The sequence below is a fragment of the Aquarana catesbeiana genome, linkage group LG09 (genome assembly GCF_042186555.1).
Source record: "Aquarana catesbeiana isolate 2022-GZ linkage group LG09, ASM4218655v1, whole genome shotgun sequence".
NCBI classification, from domain to species: Eukaryota; Metazoa; Chordata; class Amphibia; order Anura; family Ranidae; genus Aquarana; species Aquarana catesbeiana.
Window position 1 is genome coordinate 33,125,093 of NC_133332.1, and position 20,787 is coordinate 33,145,879.

Sequence of the window (20,787 nt, forward strand, 5' to 3'; positions counted from 1 at the left end):
CCCCTTGTTACCATAAAAGTACAATTGTAATAATAATGTGATACCTACATAATCATGTGTATAAAAACCTTCAATTGTGTCATAATAAAGCAGAACAGTTATTTTGGAAAAATGTGGAGTGTATCTTTTGTGTCTGTTCCCTAATGCCGCATACACATGACCGGACTTTCTGGCAGAAAAGGTCAGGCGGAATCATTCCATCGGACATTCCGATTGTGTGTGGGCTTCATCAGACTTTTTCCTTTCTAAAATTCTGATGGACCCAGAAATTTCTGACGGAATCAGTGCCTATCGGGAAAACCGCTCATCTGTATGCTATTCCGACGGACCAAAAATGACACAAGGGCAGCTATTGGCTACTGGCTATTGAACTTCCCATTTCTAGTCCCGTCATACGTCATTGCGTTCTAAATGATCAGACTTTGGTGTGATCGTGTGTAGGCAAGACTGTTTCGTTGGAACTCCGTTGGAAAGACCGTTGAAGTCTATTCTGACGGAAAGTCCGGTCGTGTGTACGTGGCATAAGGCAGTAGTTGTTATTAATTTGGAACCGCTAATCAATATGAGGATAGGAGTTGCCTATCTATAAAATTTCCAGAACCACTGTCATCTCATCTATCCTTGTAAAAATCTTCTTTTTAAAGAAAACAATGTGGTCCAGAGATGTGTTTATTAATGGCACATAAATGTATACATATTTTCACAATTGACAAATATTTCACCCAAGATTCACACATTTTTCTAACAAAACCTTAGGTAAAAAATATGCAACTCATGTGTGAAAATCTTGATAAACAGGCACCTTAGAAAGGGAATTCACACATATATTAACTGTTTGTCTTCCACTCCTGGACTTCTAAATCCTTTTGACTGAATTTTGCTCTTTAGTTCAATCAGTAGTTTTCCCTCATCCTTTGTTCGGTATTGCGTTTCATCCCCTTCATAAGTAGGACAACTCCAGCTATGATCCCAATTATTCCAACAGACAAGCCAAGAGCACAGACTATGTTCTCTGTTGTCTCTGATTGGGCTGGTGGAACTTCCGGTTCTGTAAAGCCAAACACAGATAGATAGATAGATAGATAGATAGATAGATAGATAGATAGATAGATAGATAGATAGATAGATAGATAGATAGATAGATAGATAGATAGATAGATAGATAGATAGATAGATAGATAGATGTTAATATATCATGTCAATCTTATACCTTAAAGAGTAACTCCACCTTTGCTGAGAAAAAAAATCCTGTGAGTAACCAAAGTACTTAGCAGGGATTTTAACAATTGTTTATTGCAGATTTCTATCTTCTGTTGCTGTGAGCAAATAGCTGTTTGTTTCACTCATTCTCAATGGAAGAGTCTGGTTTATTACAATCAGCTGATGCACTTGCCATGTTCTAATGACGAAAGCTGCAGTGTCTGCATCCCTTTAGAAGTAATTACCCTTAGAGAGCATCTCACCGAAACATACGTTTCTACTGTAGTGGGTGCCTAAAATCTGATTTGTAATCTTCTGGGAAAATCAGTGAGCCCATCATATAAGCAGGAAATTACATTTTTGGACATACACCATCTGTGTACAGAATACCTCTAAGTTGCCATATTGCATTCAATTTTAAAGAAATTTACAGCAGCAGCAGATTGAAAAGGAAAGGTCATTTTTAATAAGATTAAAGTGGAACTAAACTGTATCTGAGCACCGCAAGCTAAATGTGCAATTTAGTCCCTTTTTTCATTCATTCATTTTTTTTTCATATTCAAAGCAAACTTGCCCATCCATCCATTTCTCCATGCTTTATTTTGCTGAGAGATCAATTAGAAAAACACTCCCTAGAATTTCTGGCTGTGAACATCTTGAGTAAGGGCAGATGATTTATGTAGTATTTACTTCCTGGAATCCATCTGCCCTTTGTTCAGGCATGTAGACAGGAGGGTGTACATCGCTGCGAAACCCCTCCTCCCCTCCTGAAGATGCCTGGGATGTATGACATTGTTTGCCTATGCATGGAAACCAAGAAGTAATAAGGAAATGTAAAAAAAAAGTTTAAAACAAGTAAATATGATATTGCATTTTTCCATGCAAGTAGAGTTACCCTTTAAGGTGAATGCCAGCTACATACAAGTTAAAATACTTATCTGTAACTGTATTTACCTGTCAAAGAATTTGCAATTCTCTGCAGGCAATATTGCGATACAGACACCCCTGCCAGACAGCACAGCCATGTACTTGACCCTCTGTCAGGGATGTCAGGATCCAACATCACCATGGTTAAGGAAATTACAGTAAATGCCAACTTGCCCAATACTGGAATCTAACATAGTTGCAGTCATATTTAAGGCTCCACTGCACCTGAACTCATTGATGAGTAGGCTCCAACTATTACTTTGAACTGACTCGCTTGTCTTGATTGCGGTCACTAACTTTGCCATTGGTTTATCCTTTTGCAACCCTGCACCTGTCTCCTGTCTGGTACTGATGCTGCCCACCTGAGTTCCTGAACCTGCATCTGTCTCTTGGCTGAAACTGCTGATGTTTGTCTGTATTCCCATGCACCCATCTGCTGCCTGGTACTTCTCCTACCCACCTGTTGAAAACCTAGGCCTGTTCCTCACTCTGCATGTCTCCTGCTTCTATTGGCCATCTATTTTTAAATTACATTGTTTTTATTGATTCATACTACTAAAACAGTGCTTAACCCCTTAATAACCGTGGTCAAAACAAAGCTTAACCCCTCAGTCCGGCTTTCACTCGCAGCACTCCACAGAAACTGTCATACGAAAACTCACAAATGATTTACTAACTGCCAAAACTAATGGCCACTACTCCATACTCCAACTACTTGACCTCTCTGCGGCCTTTGATACTGTTAACCAGGGCTGGCCCAAGACATTGTGCTGCCTGGGTCCAAAAATGGAATGCTGCCCCCCACCCCCCAAAAAAAACCACACCCAAAATATGTGTCCCTGTGCAGATTGTAATGTGTGCAGACAGACAGATCCTCCCCATAATCGGACTTACCGCATCCACAGACTTCTCCTGCAGATGGATCCTCCCCTATCCCTGGACTCCTGAGCAGCCTCTGAACGGCCAGGGTGAAAACACAAGACACATGGGGGGCGGTGGGCAGAGGGACAGGGGGAGGGCAGCATGACAGGAGGGGGGCAGCATCACAGGAGGAGGAGGAGGGCAGAGGGACAGGTGGGGGGCAGCATCACAGGAGGAGGGCAGTGGGACAGGAGGGAGCAGAGGGACAGGATGGGGCAGAGGGACAGGAGGTGGGCAAAGGGACAGGTGGGGAGCAATATCACAGGAGGTGGGCAGATGGGGGCAGAGTCACAAGAAGTGGGCAGAGGGACAGGTGAGGAGCAGTTTCACAGGAGGTGGGCAGAGGGACAGGTGGGGGCAGAGTCACAGGAGGCGAGCAGAGGGACAGGAGGGGACAGCGGGACAGAGGAACAGGTGGGAAGCGGACTCACAGGAGGTGGACAGAGGGACAGGTGGGGGGCAGCAATACACAATGAAAAACTCCAAATAGACCTTTTAGAGCAAAATACAGCTCCTTGTGAGAGTAACAGTCTATTTGCAGGGCAGCCTTGTAAGGGAGGTGAAGCCACTCCAATATGTAGAAAAGAGAAAAAAAAACAGGCGCCTCTTAGTTGTTGCTTGTTCCTCTATGCTGTCGGCTGGTTTAGTTGATCTGCAGCGGACTTCCGGGATTCGATAGAAATCCAGAACGAGTGCAGAGTCAGGTATGGGCTGTACTGCCGTAAAGCAACGCGTTTCAGAGCACGCACTGTAGGGCGCGCTCCTTTCTCTAGCTTGAGAAAGGAGCGCGCCCTACAGCGCATGCTCTGAAACGCGTTGCTTTACGGCAGTACAGCCCATACCTGAATCTGCACTCTAGCCCTCCATGTGACTGCCTGGCTGAGTTGCAAGCCTCGTTCTGGATTTCTATAGAATCCTGGAAGTCCGCTGCAGATCAACGAAAACAGCCGACAGCATAGAGGAACAAGGCTCCCCTTCATCTCGGACTGCAGAGATCAACCATGGATCTTACTGGAATCCCCTGCACTGGACATACACGTTATTACATGTGAGTGGTTTTAATGCTATATTTGTAATTAAATGTTACATCTTACTAAGAGGCGCCTGTTGCTGTTTTTTTCTCTTATCACAGGAGGGGGGCAGAGGGACAAGAGTGGGGAAGAGGGACAGGTAGGGGCAGTGTCACAAGAAGAGGGCAGAGGGACATGAGGGAGGCATGCATCACAGGAGAGGGGCAGAGGGACAGGTTGGGGGCAGCATCACAGGAGAGGGGCAGAGGGACAAGAGGTGGGCAGAGGGAAACGAGGGGGCATGTGTCACATGAGGCGGGCAGAGGGACAGGAGGGGGGCAGAGGGACAGGTGAGGGCAGAGGGACAGAAGAGAACTTCTCTAGCATCAGATCATCAGGCAGAGGTGGGTGGTGGGGCCCTTGCAGTCCCAGTTAGGGAGGGGAGTGTGGGGAGGTGAAGAGGTGCTCATAGGCCAGGGGTACAGTGGTCAGCAGGCAGAGGGTTTCAGGCAGGTGTCTATCTCTGACAGCTGCTGAGCTCCTCCTGCCTATCTTCTCTCAGTGAGAAAGCTGAGACATATCATGCCGCCCTCACACCTCACCTCCGAAGCCGGCTCCCCCTCCTCCTCCCCACTGCCTCCAGTTCTGTCTGACTCCCGCTCTGTCTGGGCGGCAGGGCGGGCAATCTGAATGTATAAATCCATCCATCCACGTGGGGGCTGGGCTCCCCGCTGCTCAAACTAGGAGAGCTCTGCTCCTATCTGGGACCGGCCTACCCCCTGCACACCCGAGCAATGGCACAGCGAGCAGGGGGAGGCTGGTCCCCGAAAGTAGCGCTCCTAGTTTGAGCAGCGGGGAGCCTAGCCCCCAGGTGGATGGATTATACATTTAGATTGCCAGCCCTGCTGCCTGGATGGAGCGAGAATCAGATTGGACTGGAGGATGTCCCATCTTGGTGCCCTAAGGCAAAGGTGCAGACAGTGTTTCAGAGCTCAATGGAGAGCCGCCTCTGCCGCTCTATGGTAGTGCCGGCCCTGTTGTTGACCACCTACTCTTCTCAATAAACTCAGTTTCCTTGGCCTCCAAGATTCTGCTCTATCCTGGTTCTCCTCCTACCTATGACAGCGCTCCTTCAACCTACAACTCTGTTCTTGGACCCCTTCTCTTTTCTATCTACACCTCTTCCCTTGGTCACTTGATAACCTTCAACGGCTTCCAATACTATAGCTACACTGATGACACCCAAACCTATCTCTCTGTTCCATGCAGATCTTGGTTATTTGTAAGGGATGTTGCCACCAAGTTTCTTGGAAGCTGTATTTAAAATGGATCATGCCCCCTTGTTGATTAAAAATGACTGTAAATGGTTTAGATTATCGCTTTCACGCTATGTTACTTTTATGTGCTGTTCATCCCATTTCTCTTGGGGAAGGGGAGGCGGCACCTGTGTGCCCTTAATGGACTGGCTGCCCCTGGTGAGAGAAAAATGAGGCACATCATGGCAGCATACACTTTGGGTTGTGACTCCGCCCCCACAATATAATAGGACTGAATAGCTATAAATTGTAAGAGACCCCACCGCAGTATTCTCCTTTTTTTCCTTCACTTGTCCAGGACCGAATGGATCAGCACCCCTTACCGCTCTCGCCCCAGCCAGGTTCAGCCTCTCCTGGATGGAAGTCCTTGCCTGTACAGTCTCTAAATGAGCTAAATGGAAAGAAACCCACTCTGGTGGTCTCAGGGCTATGTTGCCTGACATTACACAAGCCTTAAACAGGCTTAGATTATCCACAGCGGCCTTCGTTTTTAATTTATTTTTCTTTTCAGCGTCCTCTGAGCCCTGCAGTCCCGCAGAAGCTATTTACCTTGCTCAAAATGGCGCCTGAGCGTCCAGGCACGTCTGCGCATGCGTGGGCAGTAGTGACGCCGCCGGGAGCCTGTTATGCCAATCTTCAAGATGGCGCTGGACTCCTCGGCGCGCATGCATGGCCATGACATCATTTCCGCTGCGACAGCTGTAGATTTAAAGACCCTTCACATTCCTTTTTGGCATACGGTGACTGGAGAGTACATACCTGCACTCTCATCTCTATAGGGTTATACCTATCGGCTCCTCTTCTGCCTGCAAACTTCCTAACATTGCTCTTCTCCACTAAGGTAAGTGGAATCTCTCTTTCTGGAGCTATCTATGGGTACTAAATTACTATCCCTATCTGCCTGCTAATCACCATACACTTTTCAGGTGTAAGTTTCTATCAGTTCTCATGGAGGCCGCTGCCCCAGCAGACCATCCACAGCCTAATAGATAAGGGGACGGATTGGTAAATAGTGAAGATATAGGAAAAGAGAGCCTGCCACTAATGCTGCCTTATTGGATAGCCCTATCATGTCCACAAGGTCATCAAACTCAAGACGCAGAGAACGATCACACAGAAAAAGCCGCACAGGTCATAGACGAAGCCGCTCAGATCGCAGAGGAAGCCACTTGGGCCACAGAAGAAGCCGCTCAAACGAATGCTCATGACATCATCACTCCTACCATAGAAGATCCTCCTCACACAGGACATCATCGGCCAGCCATCACTCCAGTTCAACTGCAAATACTTGCTGCGTCTGCGGCACCATATCGATCCCAAAGAAATTGGCCTGTCGTACGTGCTTCGAGGAAGCTACTAGGGAAAAAGACAGATGCCAGGGAAGTGACAGACATCATTAGAGAATCTGTCAGAGAATCCATCCTGCAAGTATCAGTTCCTGTAGCAGATAAACCTATTCAGAGTACTTCGGCAGTTGCACCAACGCATCGAAGAAATCAGACTGCGAAGAATTGGAGGTTTCAGTAGGATTCGACTTTGCTCTGAACCATTTGTAAAATCCGTGAAGGAAGCAATCGGATGGGAGGAGCCTAAAGAAGCCCCACAGAAAATGAAAAAATACTTTCCAAATCTGAAAAAGGACCCAGAATCATTTCCATTCACTGACGAATTGGAAGACCTGATCAAAGAAGAGGAGTGACAAAAAAACAGAGAAAAAGACCAGTCTCAACAATAGACTACCAAAACTATACCCACTTAAAGAACCGAACGTAAATCTGTTGTCAGCTCCAGTGGTAGACGCATCGCTAATGCGATTGGCCAGGCACGTAACACTACCTATTGAGGATGCAGTAACATTCAGAGATGTGTTAGACCGGAAAATCGATTTAAACAGAGCTTATTCAGCTGCCGGTGGCACTTGTAGACCAGCCATTGCATAAGCAGCTGTAGGAAAGGCCATCTCTAGCTGGACATCCAATATTAAGAAGCCGATAATAGAAGGGGCAGAACAAGAGAAAGGGATCACAGCCCTTCAGGAACTTAGTCTCGCCAGAGATTTTGTTGCAGAGGCTTCAGTGGATAAAATCAGATCTTCCTTGAGAGCGATGCTGGATTCCGTGATCACCAGAAGAGCCCTATGGCTTAAACCCTGGGCAGCAGATGTCGCTTCTAAGACTAACTGGTGTAAAATTCCATACGATGGAACAAACCTTTTTGGGACAAAGCTGGACACAGCTATATCAAAAGTTACCGATGGAAAATCAGGGCTTATTCCCTCAGACAGGAGACCAAAACAGCAAAAGCCACCACCATTTAGATGTAATCTTCCAGAAAGGTATAGGGAGGCAAAGTCCTATAGATCTGGGAAGGAGTATAGGAGAAACTGGAGGAACCTCCAGACGTCCTTCCCATTTCCAGAAGGTTGGAGAACGTTCCAGAAAATAGTGGGCGGAGGCTAGGAGCAAAGCCGATCCGCCCTATACGCTCACTACGCAAGCTGCGTAGGGCCCCGCAAGCTGCATGGGGCCCCCAAGTCCCAGCATCCCCCCCGCACCTCTGGCTGGCCGTTTAGAGTGCAGTAGGGAGAGGTGGGAGGAGGTGGAAGGCGGCGATCAGCAGCTCTATGGTGCCTGTGTGGGCGGCGGGATCTCACTGGGGCTTGTAGTACTCTCTCGAGTGTCAGTGTATACAGTGGAGAGGAGAAGGGAGGGGCCTCTGACCCGGGCAGGTATCAGTTTCACTTTCACTCAGCTTGAACACTGTTGCCGATGCCTGGGTCAGAGGCCCCTCCCCTCTCCGCTGTATACATTCGGAGATAGAACTACTAGCCCCAGGGAGATCCCCCTGCCTGTGGACACCATAGAGCTGCCGATCGCCGCCTCCCACCTCCACCAGCCAGGTACAGGGGAACCTCTGCAACGGGGGGGGGTCAGCTGTTTGGGGACCCTGATGTAAGAGGGGGGCTTTCTGGGGACACTAATGTAAGAGGGGGGCCTCTGGGGACACTAATGTAAAAGGGGGGGCTCTCTGGGGACACTAATATAAGGACCGGGGGCCCTCTGGGGACACTAATATAAGGACCGGGGGCCCTCTGGGGACACTGATGTAAGAGGGGGCCCTCTGGGGACACTGATGTAAGAGGGGGCCCTCTGGGGACACTGATGTAAGAGGGGGCCCTCTGGGGACACTGATGTAAGAGGGGGCCCTCTGGGGACACTGATGTAAGAGGGGGCCCTCTGGGGACACTGATGTAAGAGGGGGGGCTCTCTGGGGACCCTGTGTAAGGAGGGGCTCTCTGGGGACACTAGTGTAAAAGGGAAGGCTCTCTGGGGACACTAATGTAAGGGGGGCTCTCTGGGGATCCTGGTGTAAGGGGGGGCTCTCTGGGGACCCTGATGTAAGGGGAGGCTCTCTGGGGACCCTGATGTAAAGGGAGGCTCTCTGGGGACCCTGATGTAAGGGGAGGCTCTCTGGGGACCCTGATGTAAGGGGAGGCTCTCTGGGGGCCCTGATGTAAGTAGGGAAGCTCTCTGGGGACCCTGATGTAAGTAGGGAAGCTCTCTGGGGACCCTGATGTAAGGGGGGCTCTCTTGGGACCCTGGTGTAAGGGGAGGCTCTCTGGGGACCCTGGTGTAAGGGGAGGCTCTCTGGGGACCCTGGTGTAAGGGGAGGCTCTCTGGGGACCCTGGTGTAAGGGGAGGCTCTCTGGGGACCCTGGTGTAAGGGGAGGCTCTCTGGGGACCCTGGTGTAAGGGGAGGCTCTCTGGGGACCCTGGTGTAAGGGGAGGCTCTCTGGGGATCCTGGTGTAGGGGGAGGCTCTCTGGGGATCCTGGTGTAGGGGGAGGCTCTCTGGGGACCCAGATGTAAGGGGAGGCTCTCTGGAGACCCTGATGTAAGGGGAGGCTCTCTGGAGACCCTGATGTAAGGGGAGGCTCTCTGGAGACCCTGATGTAAGGGGAGGCTCTCTGGGGACCCTGATGTAAGGGGAGGCTCTCTGGGGACCCTGATGTAAGGGGAGGCTCTCTGGGGACCCTGATGTAAGGGGAGGCTCTCTGGGGACCCTGATGTAAGGGGAGGCTCTCTGGGGACCCTGATGTAGGGGGAGACTCTCTGAGGACACTGATTGAAGGGGGGCTCTCTGGGGACCCTGATGTATGGGGAGGCTCTCTGAAGTGTCAGGTGTGACAATAAAAACTTTTGGGCTTCTTTTGCAGAATTTCAGGTCCCCCCTTCCCCTTGACTATACATGATCGGACTCTATACATATAGTGGTTTGCACTATATTAAAATTTGTGAATTCTGATAAATTTGATGTTTTTTCTCTGTGGCTGACTCCAAATTTTCAGTAGATCGCTTGCTTTATTCATTAAAGTTATGTATACCTAGATTGAATTGTTATTTTATATGTTCTGGGATGGGTTATGATGCTTATTTCTTTAACTGTGGGTTCCTTTATGCCCCCACCGTTTGAGATTATGCATCGTCCTTTTTCCCTCCCCTTTCCCAGTCTATTCCTTGTTTTACATAATGTGTATTGAAATCCTTATTAATCATTTGCACTGACCACTCTGCTTTGGAGGAATGTGAGGAGTTAATTCTCCCCCCACGGCGGGCTTGCGCTCCTCTGGCGGCAGGCTGGGCTCTAATGAGCCCAGCTGCTGCTTCGTATGATCAATGCTCAGGCACTGATCACTTTTGAGCTGTGCGCTTGCGCCGGGCATTCTCCCGCGCATGCACAACAGTGGAGGACCGGACCCGGAAGTAATCACGGCGATTGTTGTCGCCGTTGAACTTCCGGGTTGGAGGCATTTAAGATGCCCAGACGCAGCTGCTTATTGCACCAGACGGACACCCAGCACTCCACTGACGCCATCCGGAGCCCCTGTAAGTACTTAGCTGATGTCCCCCATGCAGGATGGGGACATCCATCCTTTTTGTTTGATATCCCCCCTTCCTTATTGGTACAGAATACTTAGGGATTACTGTTTAATCTTCAGATTATCTTTAACATCTCCCCATCGTCGTTTTACCTTTCTTGCAGTGACTCCCCCTGACAGTGTGGTGTGGCGCACTGGTTACTAATTGTATCAGTCACGCCATTCTGGGTGCCACTGACTAGCAGCGTCTGGGTTTAACTTACTTTATATTACAGCAATGATAGGTAAAGAATTTTTCTGATATTATTAACTTTCTTCTTCAAAACGCTTTGTGTGCTTCTGATTTCCTTTACCAGGCATATTGGGACTTCTCTCCACCTCTTTGGCACTTCTCTTTTTTCCCCCTCCCCTCCTCCCCCCCCCCCTTTTTTCTTCTCTCCCCCCCCTCCTTTCCTTCCCCCCTTTCCTCCCCCATTCTCCCCCCCCCCTTCCCCCCCCCCTCCTTTCCTCCCCTTGATCCCCTCCTTATCCACCACCCTCGTCCTCCTCCCCTCTCCTTTTTTCCCCCCATATTTTTCCCTCCCCCCTTTTCCCCCCATCCTTCCTTCCCCGTCTCTTCTGTCTTTTTCTTCCCCTCTCTCTCCCCCCCTTCTCTCTCCCCCCTTTCCCCCCCTTCCTCCTTTCCCTCTCCCTCCCCTTCTCTCCCTTGCCCTCTCCCTTCTTTCCCTTCCTCCTTTTCCTTTCCCCTCTTACCCCACCCCTGTTTTTCCCCTCTCTTTCCCCCCCTTCCTTCTTCTTCTTTTCCCCCCTCCCCCTTTACCTGCTTTCCCCTTTCTCTCCCTTTGGTTCTAATTCTTTCCTTCAATCATGGCACTTCCTGGGTGGTCCCCTTTCATAAGAAAATACATTATATCAATTTGCTAAAAATATTTTATCCTATTAAATTTTCCACAATAGTATTTTCCTAATCTGCCTCCCTGGCCCGCCCCCGGGGGAACGCCTCTTGAGGGCGTCTCACAGTATTGCTCCAGAGAACCTTTGTGGTTACAGCTTGGTGAGTGCAATCTTTAAATCTAAGTATGCTCTCCAATATTAAATCTGTATACTCTCTTTGACAATTATTTATATATTGTTACCTGTCATGTTGATACTGTACTGTTTTCTCCCTTTCATAGACTATATACTATCAGACGCCTCCTGAAGAAGCGGCTGTGACCGCGAAACTGTAGAGGTCACGTCTGCAAGTATTACATTAGTCAACTCTCGCTTATGCATCTGTGTGGGCATTAGCTATACCAATAGAGTGTCAACAATGCTGTAAATAACCATTATTGTTTGTGAATGTAAAAAATGTTGATTTTGTACAATATATGTCCCTTGTAGGACTTTTTATTATTATTATGGAATAAATTTATATTTTTTAATAAAAACAAGTCTTTTCCTTATGGTACCGCAACAGTCCTTTTTTTTTTCCTGAAAGAGGCAGGACTCTGTTGGAGAAGTCCCTGCTTTTTGCTTCTCTTTCAACCTCATTTTTGGCTCTATTCATATTCAGGATGATGGTACCTATTCACGAGATTATACCTTCTCTTGTAAACTTTGTGGCATATTTGTTAATTTCAGGTGTGACAATGGCAAATGGTGTACAAATCTTTTACATTGCTCACGGCATCACGGGTCAGGTAGAGGGCCCCTTAGCAGAATTTTGCTTAGGGCCCCAGGGAGGTCAGGATCGGCACTGGCTAGGAGGGGCTGCCTGGAACATTTGTGAGCCCTCAGCCAACCCCCAGGAGTGGGTCTGGCAGGGAACTGAAAAACCCATAAAAGGGCACGGGCTATGCCAGCAAGGGAGTTGACAGGAAGATGGAGAAGCAGTGCTGAGGAGAGGCTGTTGGTGGCCCTTAAGGGACCCCTGCCAGGGAGGGGTTTTACCTCAGGCTGCAGCTCAGGAAAGCTGGCCTGGAAGGATCCCACCACAGGAGGCAGTTGAATGGATTCATGCTGGAGAGGCAGCAGAGAGAGCATGCAAAGACAGTGAGAAGATCAGCACAGTGCAGGGACAGACAAGGGGAGAGACTGTCAGCTGTAACAGTGCTTTCTTGAAGACCACGGTGTATTTAAAGTATTTTTGGGTAAAGTGGAAAAATACAAATGTATTAATATAAACACTTTCTAATTATTTTGTGGATTGATAATATAATTTGACTAATTCTTATAGAAATCACGTAATAAATCCGCAATATTTGCATCTATGTCCATAGACTTACCCCAGAAGATCCTTTTTGGTTCATCCAGGCCCCAGTGCTCCACTTCACATGTGTAAATTTCATTCTTAGTTGAAATGAAGGCCAGATAGATAAACTTGAAGAAAGAGTGATCCTTCCATGGTAGAAAGAGGGTTTCAGTAACCCCCCGGTCTATCTTCTCTCCATTCTTCAGCCAAGTCATGTTCATTACCGGAGGAAAGATGTTTGTCACGGAGCAGATCAAGATGTTTGGCTCTCCGAGCACTACAGGATGTTCTGGGTACACTCTCACTCTGGGTATAACTGAGAAGAATAAGACAAAGTCATCATGTAGGGCATACATCAGATGCCGACTGGCTACACACTGGCCTACCTACATGTTTTCCATCATTACAGGAGGATTGTTATCTGTGGCCTGGTCACTCTGTGGTCATCAGTAGAAAACACAGGTATGTTATGTTTTTTAAGAAACACATCTGCGACATGCATGATAAGTAAACAAATGTGACTACTGTCAGGCCTCATTCACATAGGGCTTACTACAGTATATGCCCATGCAGGGCTGTGTTTACCCACATGGAGATGTACATGTGTTGCATGCATTCCTGTGCAGGCAGTCCCATTGATAGCAACGGGGATTCAGTGGCTGCATGGACACAGCCATTGCTACCTATATGACATCCATATAGGTGTGGATGCATGTTCCCAAATACAGTGTGAGTTTGGGGACACATACCCTCAAGCACCTACACCCACATGGATGTCATACTGGGAGCAGGAGCTGTGTCTGTACAGCTGCTGTGCATCAATTGACATCAATAGGACTACCTGCACAGGGATGAAAAGAACACCTGTGCATCCCTGTGAAGGTAAATACAGTCCTGCAAGGGTGTACGTTATAGTACGCCCCATGTGAATGAGACCTCACTCAAGAAACTTGGCAAGCCATTATACTTTGGAGCCAGGTACTGCCCCAGGGTTACAAGCTTTTGGGAAGAAGCAATGTTCAGCTGTAGGCAGCCTGATCAGCACATAGCTAAGAATTTCTGCAAATGAAGTCTGACATTTACATATCTATTTTGCAGAGGAGAATGAGGGAGCATAAGGTGCTTTGTGCTACAAAAGTCTTCCACGGGCAGGCAATAGTGTTACCAGGCTGGAGATAGATGAGACTGAGGAATAATAATACTGTGCTGTGTGTAAAGTAACAATGTCAATATTGGATTAATTGAGCTTGCTAATGACAATAGTGTACAAAAATGGTTGTAATAATATGAATTAACTACTTCATCTCCAGAAGCTTTTACCCCCTTCATGACCAGAGCACTTTTTGCTACTCAAGACTGTGCTACTTTAACTAGTAATTGTACGGTCATGCAACGCTATACCCAAACTAAAGTTATATCATTTTTTCACACAAATAGAGCTTTCATTTAGTATTTATTTTTTATTACCGTATTTTCCGGCTTATAAGACGACCTTTTACAGTAAAAAAAAAAAAAAGAAACGGGCAAAAAGCGGGGGTCGTCTTATACGCTGGATATAAAGCTGGGGTTGTCATATGCCAGCCGCCTGCTGGATGTTAAGCCCTCCGGATGCTCGCTGAGAGTGCAGTAATACTGTATACATACAGTATACACCACTGAGCCAATCCCGGCGAGCGATGTATTCTATTAATGAATACAGAGCCTGCTCAGATTGGAGTAACAACCTCTGCCAATCCGAGCAGGCTACATACAGTAGCCTGCTCAGATTGGCTGTGAGAGTCAGAGGCACGGGCTGATTCTGTTACAGCCTCTTCCAATCCGAGCAGGCATTGTATTCAATAATAGAATGCATAGCTCGCTGTGATTGGCTCAGGGCGGTATACTGTATTTATACTGTGAGACAGCATGTTACCCGGTACCAACGTAGTTTCTGAACATACAGTATTACCGCACAAGGGGGTCGTCTTATACAGTGAGTACAGCACAAAACCAAGGTTTTGAATCGTAAATTAGGGCGTCGCCTTATATGCCCAGCCGCCTTATATGCCGGCAAATATGGTATATAAATAATAAAGGCCGAAATTTTCGAAAAAACCCCCAATATTTTCTACTGTCTGTTATAAAATATACCCAATAAAAAAAAAATATCTAATTTTGTTCATAAATCTAGGCCAAAATGTATTCTGCTACATGTCTTTGGTAAAAAAAAAAAAAAAAAATCCCAAAAATTGTATATTAAATGGTTTGTGTGAAAGTTATAGCGTCTACAAGCTATGGTATATATACTGGAATTTACACAGCTATGACTCTATACTGGTAATGGAGGTGATCAGCATCTTATAGTATGATTGTGATAGTGTGGCGGGCAATCTGACGCTAACAGACCTTCACTGGGAGGTACACTACCTGACACTGACATTAATAGTGACACTAATACAGTGATAATACTGTACACTGTCACTGTACTAATGACACTGGCTGGGAAGGGGTTAACATTAAGGGGCAATTAAGGCGTTAACTGTATGTCTAACAAGTATAATGTGTGCTGCTTTTACTTTCTGATCTGGCTGCTATTTCTCCTTGTTTTTCATGGAGAAGAAACAGCCAGATTTCTGTTCTGTGTACAGAGTCCTCTGAGTTTGTAAACACAGGACTCTGTACTGTGATTGGACACAGCTGATCAGCTGGTTTCAGCCATAAATCATTGGCTAAAACCTGCTGACAAAATCGCCCTGTCCAATTACAGTTTGGGCCAGCAGAGGTCACGCGCATGCTCGCCCCAAACCTGGAAGATGTCAGGCGGCATATTTTTATGTTAGCCGAGCCTGCACATTTTTTGTAAGTTGGTGGCAAGCGGTTAAGTAACAATATGTAAGATAAATCTAAACCCCATCACTAAAATCTCATAAAAGCTTTCAAATTCTGATGCAATTTCAAAAGTTGAGTTTTATTTTTCTTGAATAAATTCTGGCTGCAGTCTATTTTTCAATATATCCCCTGCAATGACTACCTCCTCAGAGGAAACCATTGTCTCAGAAACGGGTTAGTAAGCGTGGTGCTACTTCTAATCAGTGACCCTGACACAATTATTAACCTGATTCTTTTTCATTTGAAACAACATCTGAACTGCCTGGTGAGACTGTTCCATATAGGATTTCTGTAAGACATAGGGAGGCATAGGGATAGGGAGGCATTAAAGCAGAGCAAGACATACATCAACCCTAAACAGATGGTTTTCCATCCCCAGAACCCTTGCGAGTAGTACGTGGCTAGGAGGAGGCAGTCCCAGATACTGTAATCCTCAGTGCCCCCCGAGGAGTATGCTTCTTATGCCTCCACAAACATGCGGTGCATGGGCTCCCTCATGCTTCAAAGCCTGCGAAAGGACTCAAGAATATATAGCAGCAAGGAGAAGGATCTCTATTGGTTGGCAACCTTCCTTGACCACCGTTACAAGGGGTAAGTCTCAGATCTCTTCCCACCCCCACAGAGGGAGCAGAAGATGAAATCTCTTGAGGACACCTTAAGGCTCCATGCACACTGAAGCTCAAAAAAGCTTTTTCTGGACGCCAGATTGCTGGCAGAAAACTCTGGTTGAAAAATTGACAGTTACTTACCGGTAACTGTTTTTCTGGGATGAGAGGCTCCTCCCTACAGGAAACACAATCAATCGACAGCTGTTTTAAGTCCCCACCCTTCACCTTGGTCCTCAGTTTGTAGAGAAGTAACTCCTGAACCTGGTTCAGAAGGGAAATCATTCCTTATAGGTACTCACCTTCTAGTGTTCTACCATTTTCCCTCCTCCAACGGGCGGGAAGTAGGCCTGCCGTCCTGGAAGATATCCCAGAAAAACAGTTACCGGTAAGTAACAGTCAATTTTCTCTTAGTCATCTTCCAGGAGGGCACACCTGAGAGGATAATCAAGTACCTCAGGCCTACCTTAGGGTGGGACCACTGCAAGACCCTCTTGGCGGACCTTGGTTCTGCAGTGAGTTTTACCTCCACTCCATATGCTTGATGAAGGTATTATAGCTGGATCATGCAGCTAGTCTGCAGGTCTACTCCACCGATGTCCCTGCCTTCTCCACTTCGGATGCAGGATCTAGGTGGAGTGGGCTCTTAAAGATGGAATCAGAAAACATGTTAAACTTGTAGTTTAGCAATGTTGCCTGTCTCACACATCTAACAACCATGGCCTATTGTGCCTGTAGGTGCTACTTAGAACCCCTAAAGATTAATCAGAGACCTATGTTGTAAGACAAGGACACTACATTGATCACTAAGAGGGTCTGTCTTAACACTACCCTGTTCAGGGAATTAAAACTGCAAAAAAAGGTGGGCCCCTAACAGACAACCTTTTTTGTTCATTTTTATCTTTACATCAGCAAAGACTAAAGTGAAGCCTACTTAAGGGTAATAGATTAACCGAGGCTTGATCCCTGGGTTTAAGGCATGCCCACTCTGTGGCTTTACTTACGCCTGAGTGCCTACTTCAGGAGAATAAAGTTCATAGCAGGAGTATAACACTTATACCACTACATCTAGTTCTGCTAGAACAGTGAGATGAAGGCCATGCACCGAGCCGTAACCTATTCGGTCGGGTATACATCTTTATACTTCATCTTCAGGTCATAATACTCCTCTGAACAGAACTTCTCAAGTTCTTACTAAGCAGGGCGATTCTTTATTGCCTTCCTCCAGTGTCCTATAACCCTACTGGGCTTCAACCCTAGGAAATGGTTCCAGCATTCCTGAATGTAAGGGGCTGAGGCTTTCTGACATGTGACGTCTGCAGCCAGAACTCCTGGCCCCTCCACGGAAAAGAGGGCTGAAATACAAAAAGGTGATACATGCATTATTAATATCACAAATTAAAAAAGATCATAGATTGTGGACCCAGCACAATAGATTTGGACAGAAAGGACACAAGCATAGACAATAATGTGTATCCGAGTGTGGCTAGCAAAACCAACATATCAAATATGGGAGAGCCCCAAATCTGAACTTCAATGTAGACAAACAGTCCCCACAGTCTGGTTTTCTGATGTGCAGCCAATATGTAAAAACATTAAGACACACGCAAACCCTCAGCCTTGGTTCACACTGGGACGACTTGTCAGGCAACCTAGTCACCTGACAAGTAGCGTCCTGTTCTGTGCAATGGAACCGTTCTAATCGGTGCGATGCAAATCGCTCCGACTTAGAAAAAGGTTCCTGTACGACTTTGCGGGCGACTTGCATTGACTTCTATACAGAAGTCGTTTCGCAAGTCGCCGCTGAGTCGTGTCCTGGGTCGCCTGAGGCAGTCGCACTGTAAGTCGTGCTGCCTCAGTGTGAACCGACCCTAAATGCTGCGTGTTTCTGAAGTGCAGCTAGCTAGGTCATAACTGATATAAATACATAAAGGACGGGAGTCCTGTTTACGGTGGAGTTTTACTGATGTACAGCAAAACAGGGCCATAAATATAAGACAGAAAGACCCAAACTTCTATGTTGCGTATTTCTGACGAACCACCAAATACAGTTATAAGATCAATATGGCACACAAGACAATATCTTTTCTGTTATGCAGTTCTGTAGTGCAGTCACATAGAACCAACACAGAAAGGACCCAAGCAACCTGCAGCATTGTGTTTTTCTGAAGTGCAGTAAGGTAAGGGAATCTGAAACAGAAAGCACCAACAAGCTTCAATGTTGAGTATTTCGGCTGTGCAGCAACATAAAAACAGACAACCTTCCTAGCTGCGATATTTCTGGTGTATTGCAAAGTAAGGCAATAACTCCATGATGTCTATTCTTGTTGTGTAGCAAGACCTCAACCAGAAGGGACAGATAAAATTTAGGGCTCCCACACCTGTGCGACCCAACCTGCAACCGCAAAAACGCAAGAGAAAAGTCATACACTATGGCTTCCAATGGGAACCATTCGTGTCTGTGCAACTCCAGGTCTCAGCGCCACCAAGCAGACCTTGCTTCCTGGATCCACAGACCTCAAGATTACCCAGGTCGCAGGTAACTTGCAATTTTCAGGTTGAACAAGCGAGGGGTCCCTAATGCTGTATCTCCCTGGAGGCGTGCAGCCAACAACCCCCTGCTGTGTATCCTTAAGAAGCAGCAAGGTAGAACAATGAGAAACAGAAAAGACACCCCTCACTGCTGTGCCTTTCTGATATGCAGCCAATAAGGCAGTAAATATAGAACATACAGGACACAAACAATCTTCAATCTTTGTGTATGTCTGATGCGTAGTACTATACCAATACTGAGCAGAGACGCCACCATCCTCAATGTGTCTCCCTGCTGAGGCAGTAAAAACAAATCAGAAAAGGACAAGCAACCCCACTGCTGTGTCCCTTCTGATATGCAGCCAATAAGGCAGTAAATGTAAGACATAAAAGGACAGACAACCTTCAATCTTGTATATATCTGATCAACAATATAACAATCTGAATAGAGATAGCACATCCATATTGAAGGGATTTGGCATGCGACTCAACATGTCAAATCGCATGCCTAAAATCAGCAACCTTTGCCGTTAATAGCACTGTCAGCCTGATGCCACTTTGCAGGGCTGCACCGAATACCAAAGGCAGTACCAGTACTACCCCTGGCACAGGTTCAATTTGTATTTCTCAACAATTCAGGACCATCAATCTTCACTACTGCCTTTCTAATAAGTAACCAATAAGGCAGTAATACAGGACACAAAAACCCCCGACAGAACTCAACCTTGTGTATGTCTGATGTGCAGCAATATAACAAATATGAGCAGAGATGTCATAAGACTCAATGATGTGCATTTCCACCATGCGTCACAAGACCAGAAAGTACAGACCACCTTCCCTGTTGTATTTTTCTGATCTGTAGCCAAATAAGGCAGTACCTTTAGCATATAACAGACAACCACCAAGCTTCAGTGCAGTGCATTTCTGATGTACAGCAATATACCCCTTATGAGCAGAAATGTCACAAATCTCAATGTGTATTTCTGTTGTGCCACAAAACATCCCAGCAAGGACAAACCTTCACTACTGAGTAAGGATGAGCTCCGGCGTGTTCGCATGCTGCACGTGCCGATCCCGCCAGGAAGTCGGCACGGCGCAGCGCTAATCACAGGCAGTGAGACATTTCCAGAGCTCTGCAGCCGCACATTGGGTAATGTCTCACTGCCTGTGATTAGCGCTGCGCCGTGCCGACTTCCTGGCGGGATCGGCACGTGCAGCATGCGAACACGCCGGAGCTCATCCTTACTACTGAGGTCTACTGGTGTGCAACCAAGGAGGAGTCATGGTGTATCCCTTTATGAAATAACCAAACAAAGCAATTTGATCCCTATGCATAGCCTGGGCTGTAGATACTAACACTTCACCCCCAGTGAAGGAACAAATCCTAAAATGGTTGGACACCTTACTATAGTAGCTGTTGTCCTACCTTACCTCCATAGACTGAGCAAACGCTGGCCAGCTCACATACAGGTGGGGTTGATCAGAAACTAAAGTCTCAATGAGCCCAGCCCTAGAGACCAATTTAGGACAGCCTCTAGAAAAGGTGGTCACCAATTTAGCCTGGAGGTAAATAGCCACCTGCAGGCCGTAACCACTAGGCGCCCGCGCTATAGCCGAAAGACGGCTACAGCGCGGACTCCAATTGCCGGGAGGGTGTCCCTGGACGTCCTCCTGTTTACTTCCGCATTGCGCGCTCCCGCGGGCGCGCATCGCGGAAGTTTTGTGCTGGCCGTGTCCCTCGGACACAGCCAGTCACAGATCGCTGTAAACGGCCAATGACAGCGGCCGTTTACAGTGCGATCGCTCTACCAATGAGAGAGGATCTCATATATAAACATATGAGATCATCTCTCATCGCCGGCTCTCCCTCCTCACACAGAGACAGCGTGTGAGGAGGGGGAGCGAACCGCTTTGGCGGTAAGTGTAAAAAAATAAAAAAATAAAAAAATAAATAAAAAAGTGTCCCCACTGTTATCTGCCCTGCCATCTGCCCCTGCCAACTGTCCTACCATCTGCCCCTGCCAACTGTCCTACCATCTGCCCCTGCCAACTGTCCCCAGTGCCATCTGTCCCCAGTGCCATCTGTCCCTGCCATCTCTCCCCAGTGCCATGTATAAGTGCCATCTGTCATCAGTGCCACATAGTGCCATTTGTCATCAGTGCCACCTGTCAGTGTCACGTGCCATCTGTCATCAGTGTCACGTGTCATCAGTGCCACGTATCAGTGCTATCTGTCATCAGTGCCACGTATCAGTGCCATCTGTCATCAGTGTCATCAGTGCCACGTATTAGTGCCA

At 47.1% G+C, this 20,787-nt stretch overlaps 1 protein-coding gene across 2 annotated transcripts in view; it reads right to left on the reverse strand.

Moving 5' to 3' along the window:
• Nucleotides 1-656: 656 nt before the first annotated feature.
• LOC141107483 (H-2 class II histocompatibility antigen, A-Q alpha chain-like) overlaps nt 657-20,787 on the reverse strand; it is a 41,826-nt gene continuing 21,695 nt past the window's right edge. Inside the window, exons 3-5 of one of the 2 annotated variants that reach the window (XR_012235913.1) lie at nt 12,520-12,801; nt 1,775-2,000; nt 852-1,048 (exon numbers count right to left, since the gene is read on the reverse strand). Coding sequence is in view for 1 of the 2 variants with exons in the window: in XM_073598253.1 (XP_073454354.1) it covers nt 894-1,048; nt 12,520-12,801 (437 nt within the window). In the remaining variant the exon portion in view is untranslated. Of the gene's footprint in view, nt 1,049-1,774; nt 2,001-12,519; nt 12,802-20,787 lie in introns of both variants that reach the window. The other variant, XM_073598253.1, reaches the window with a different exon arrangement.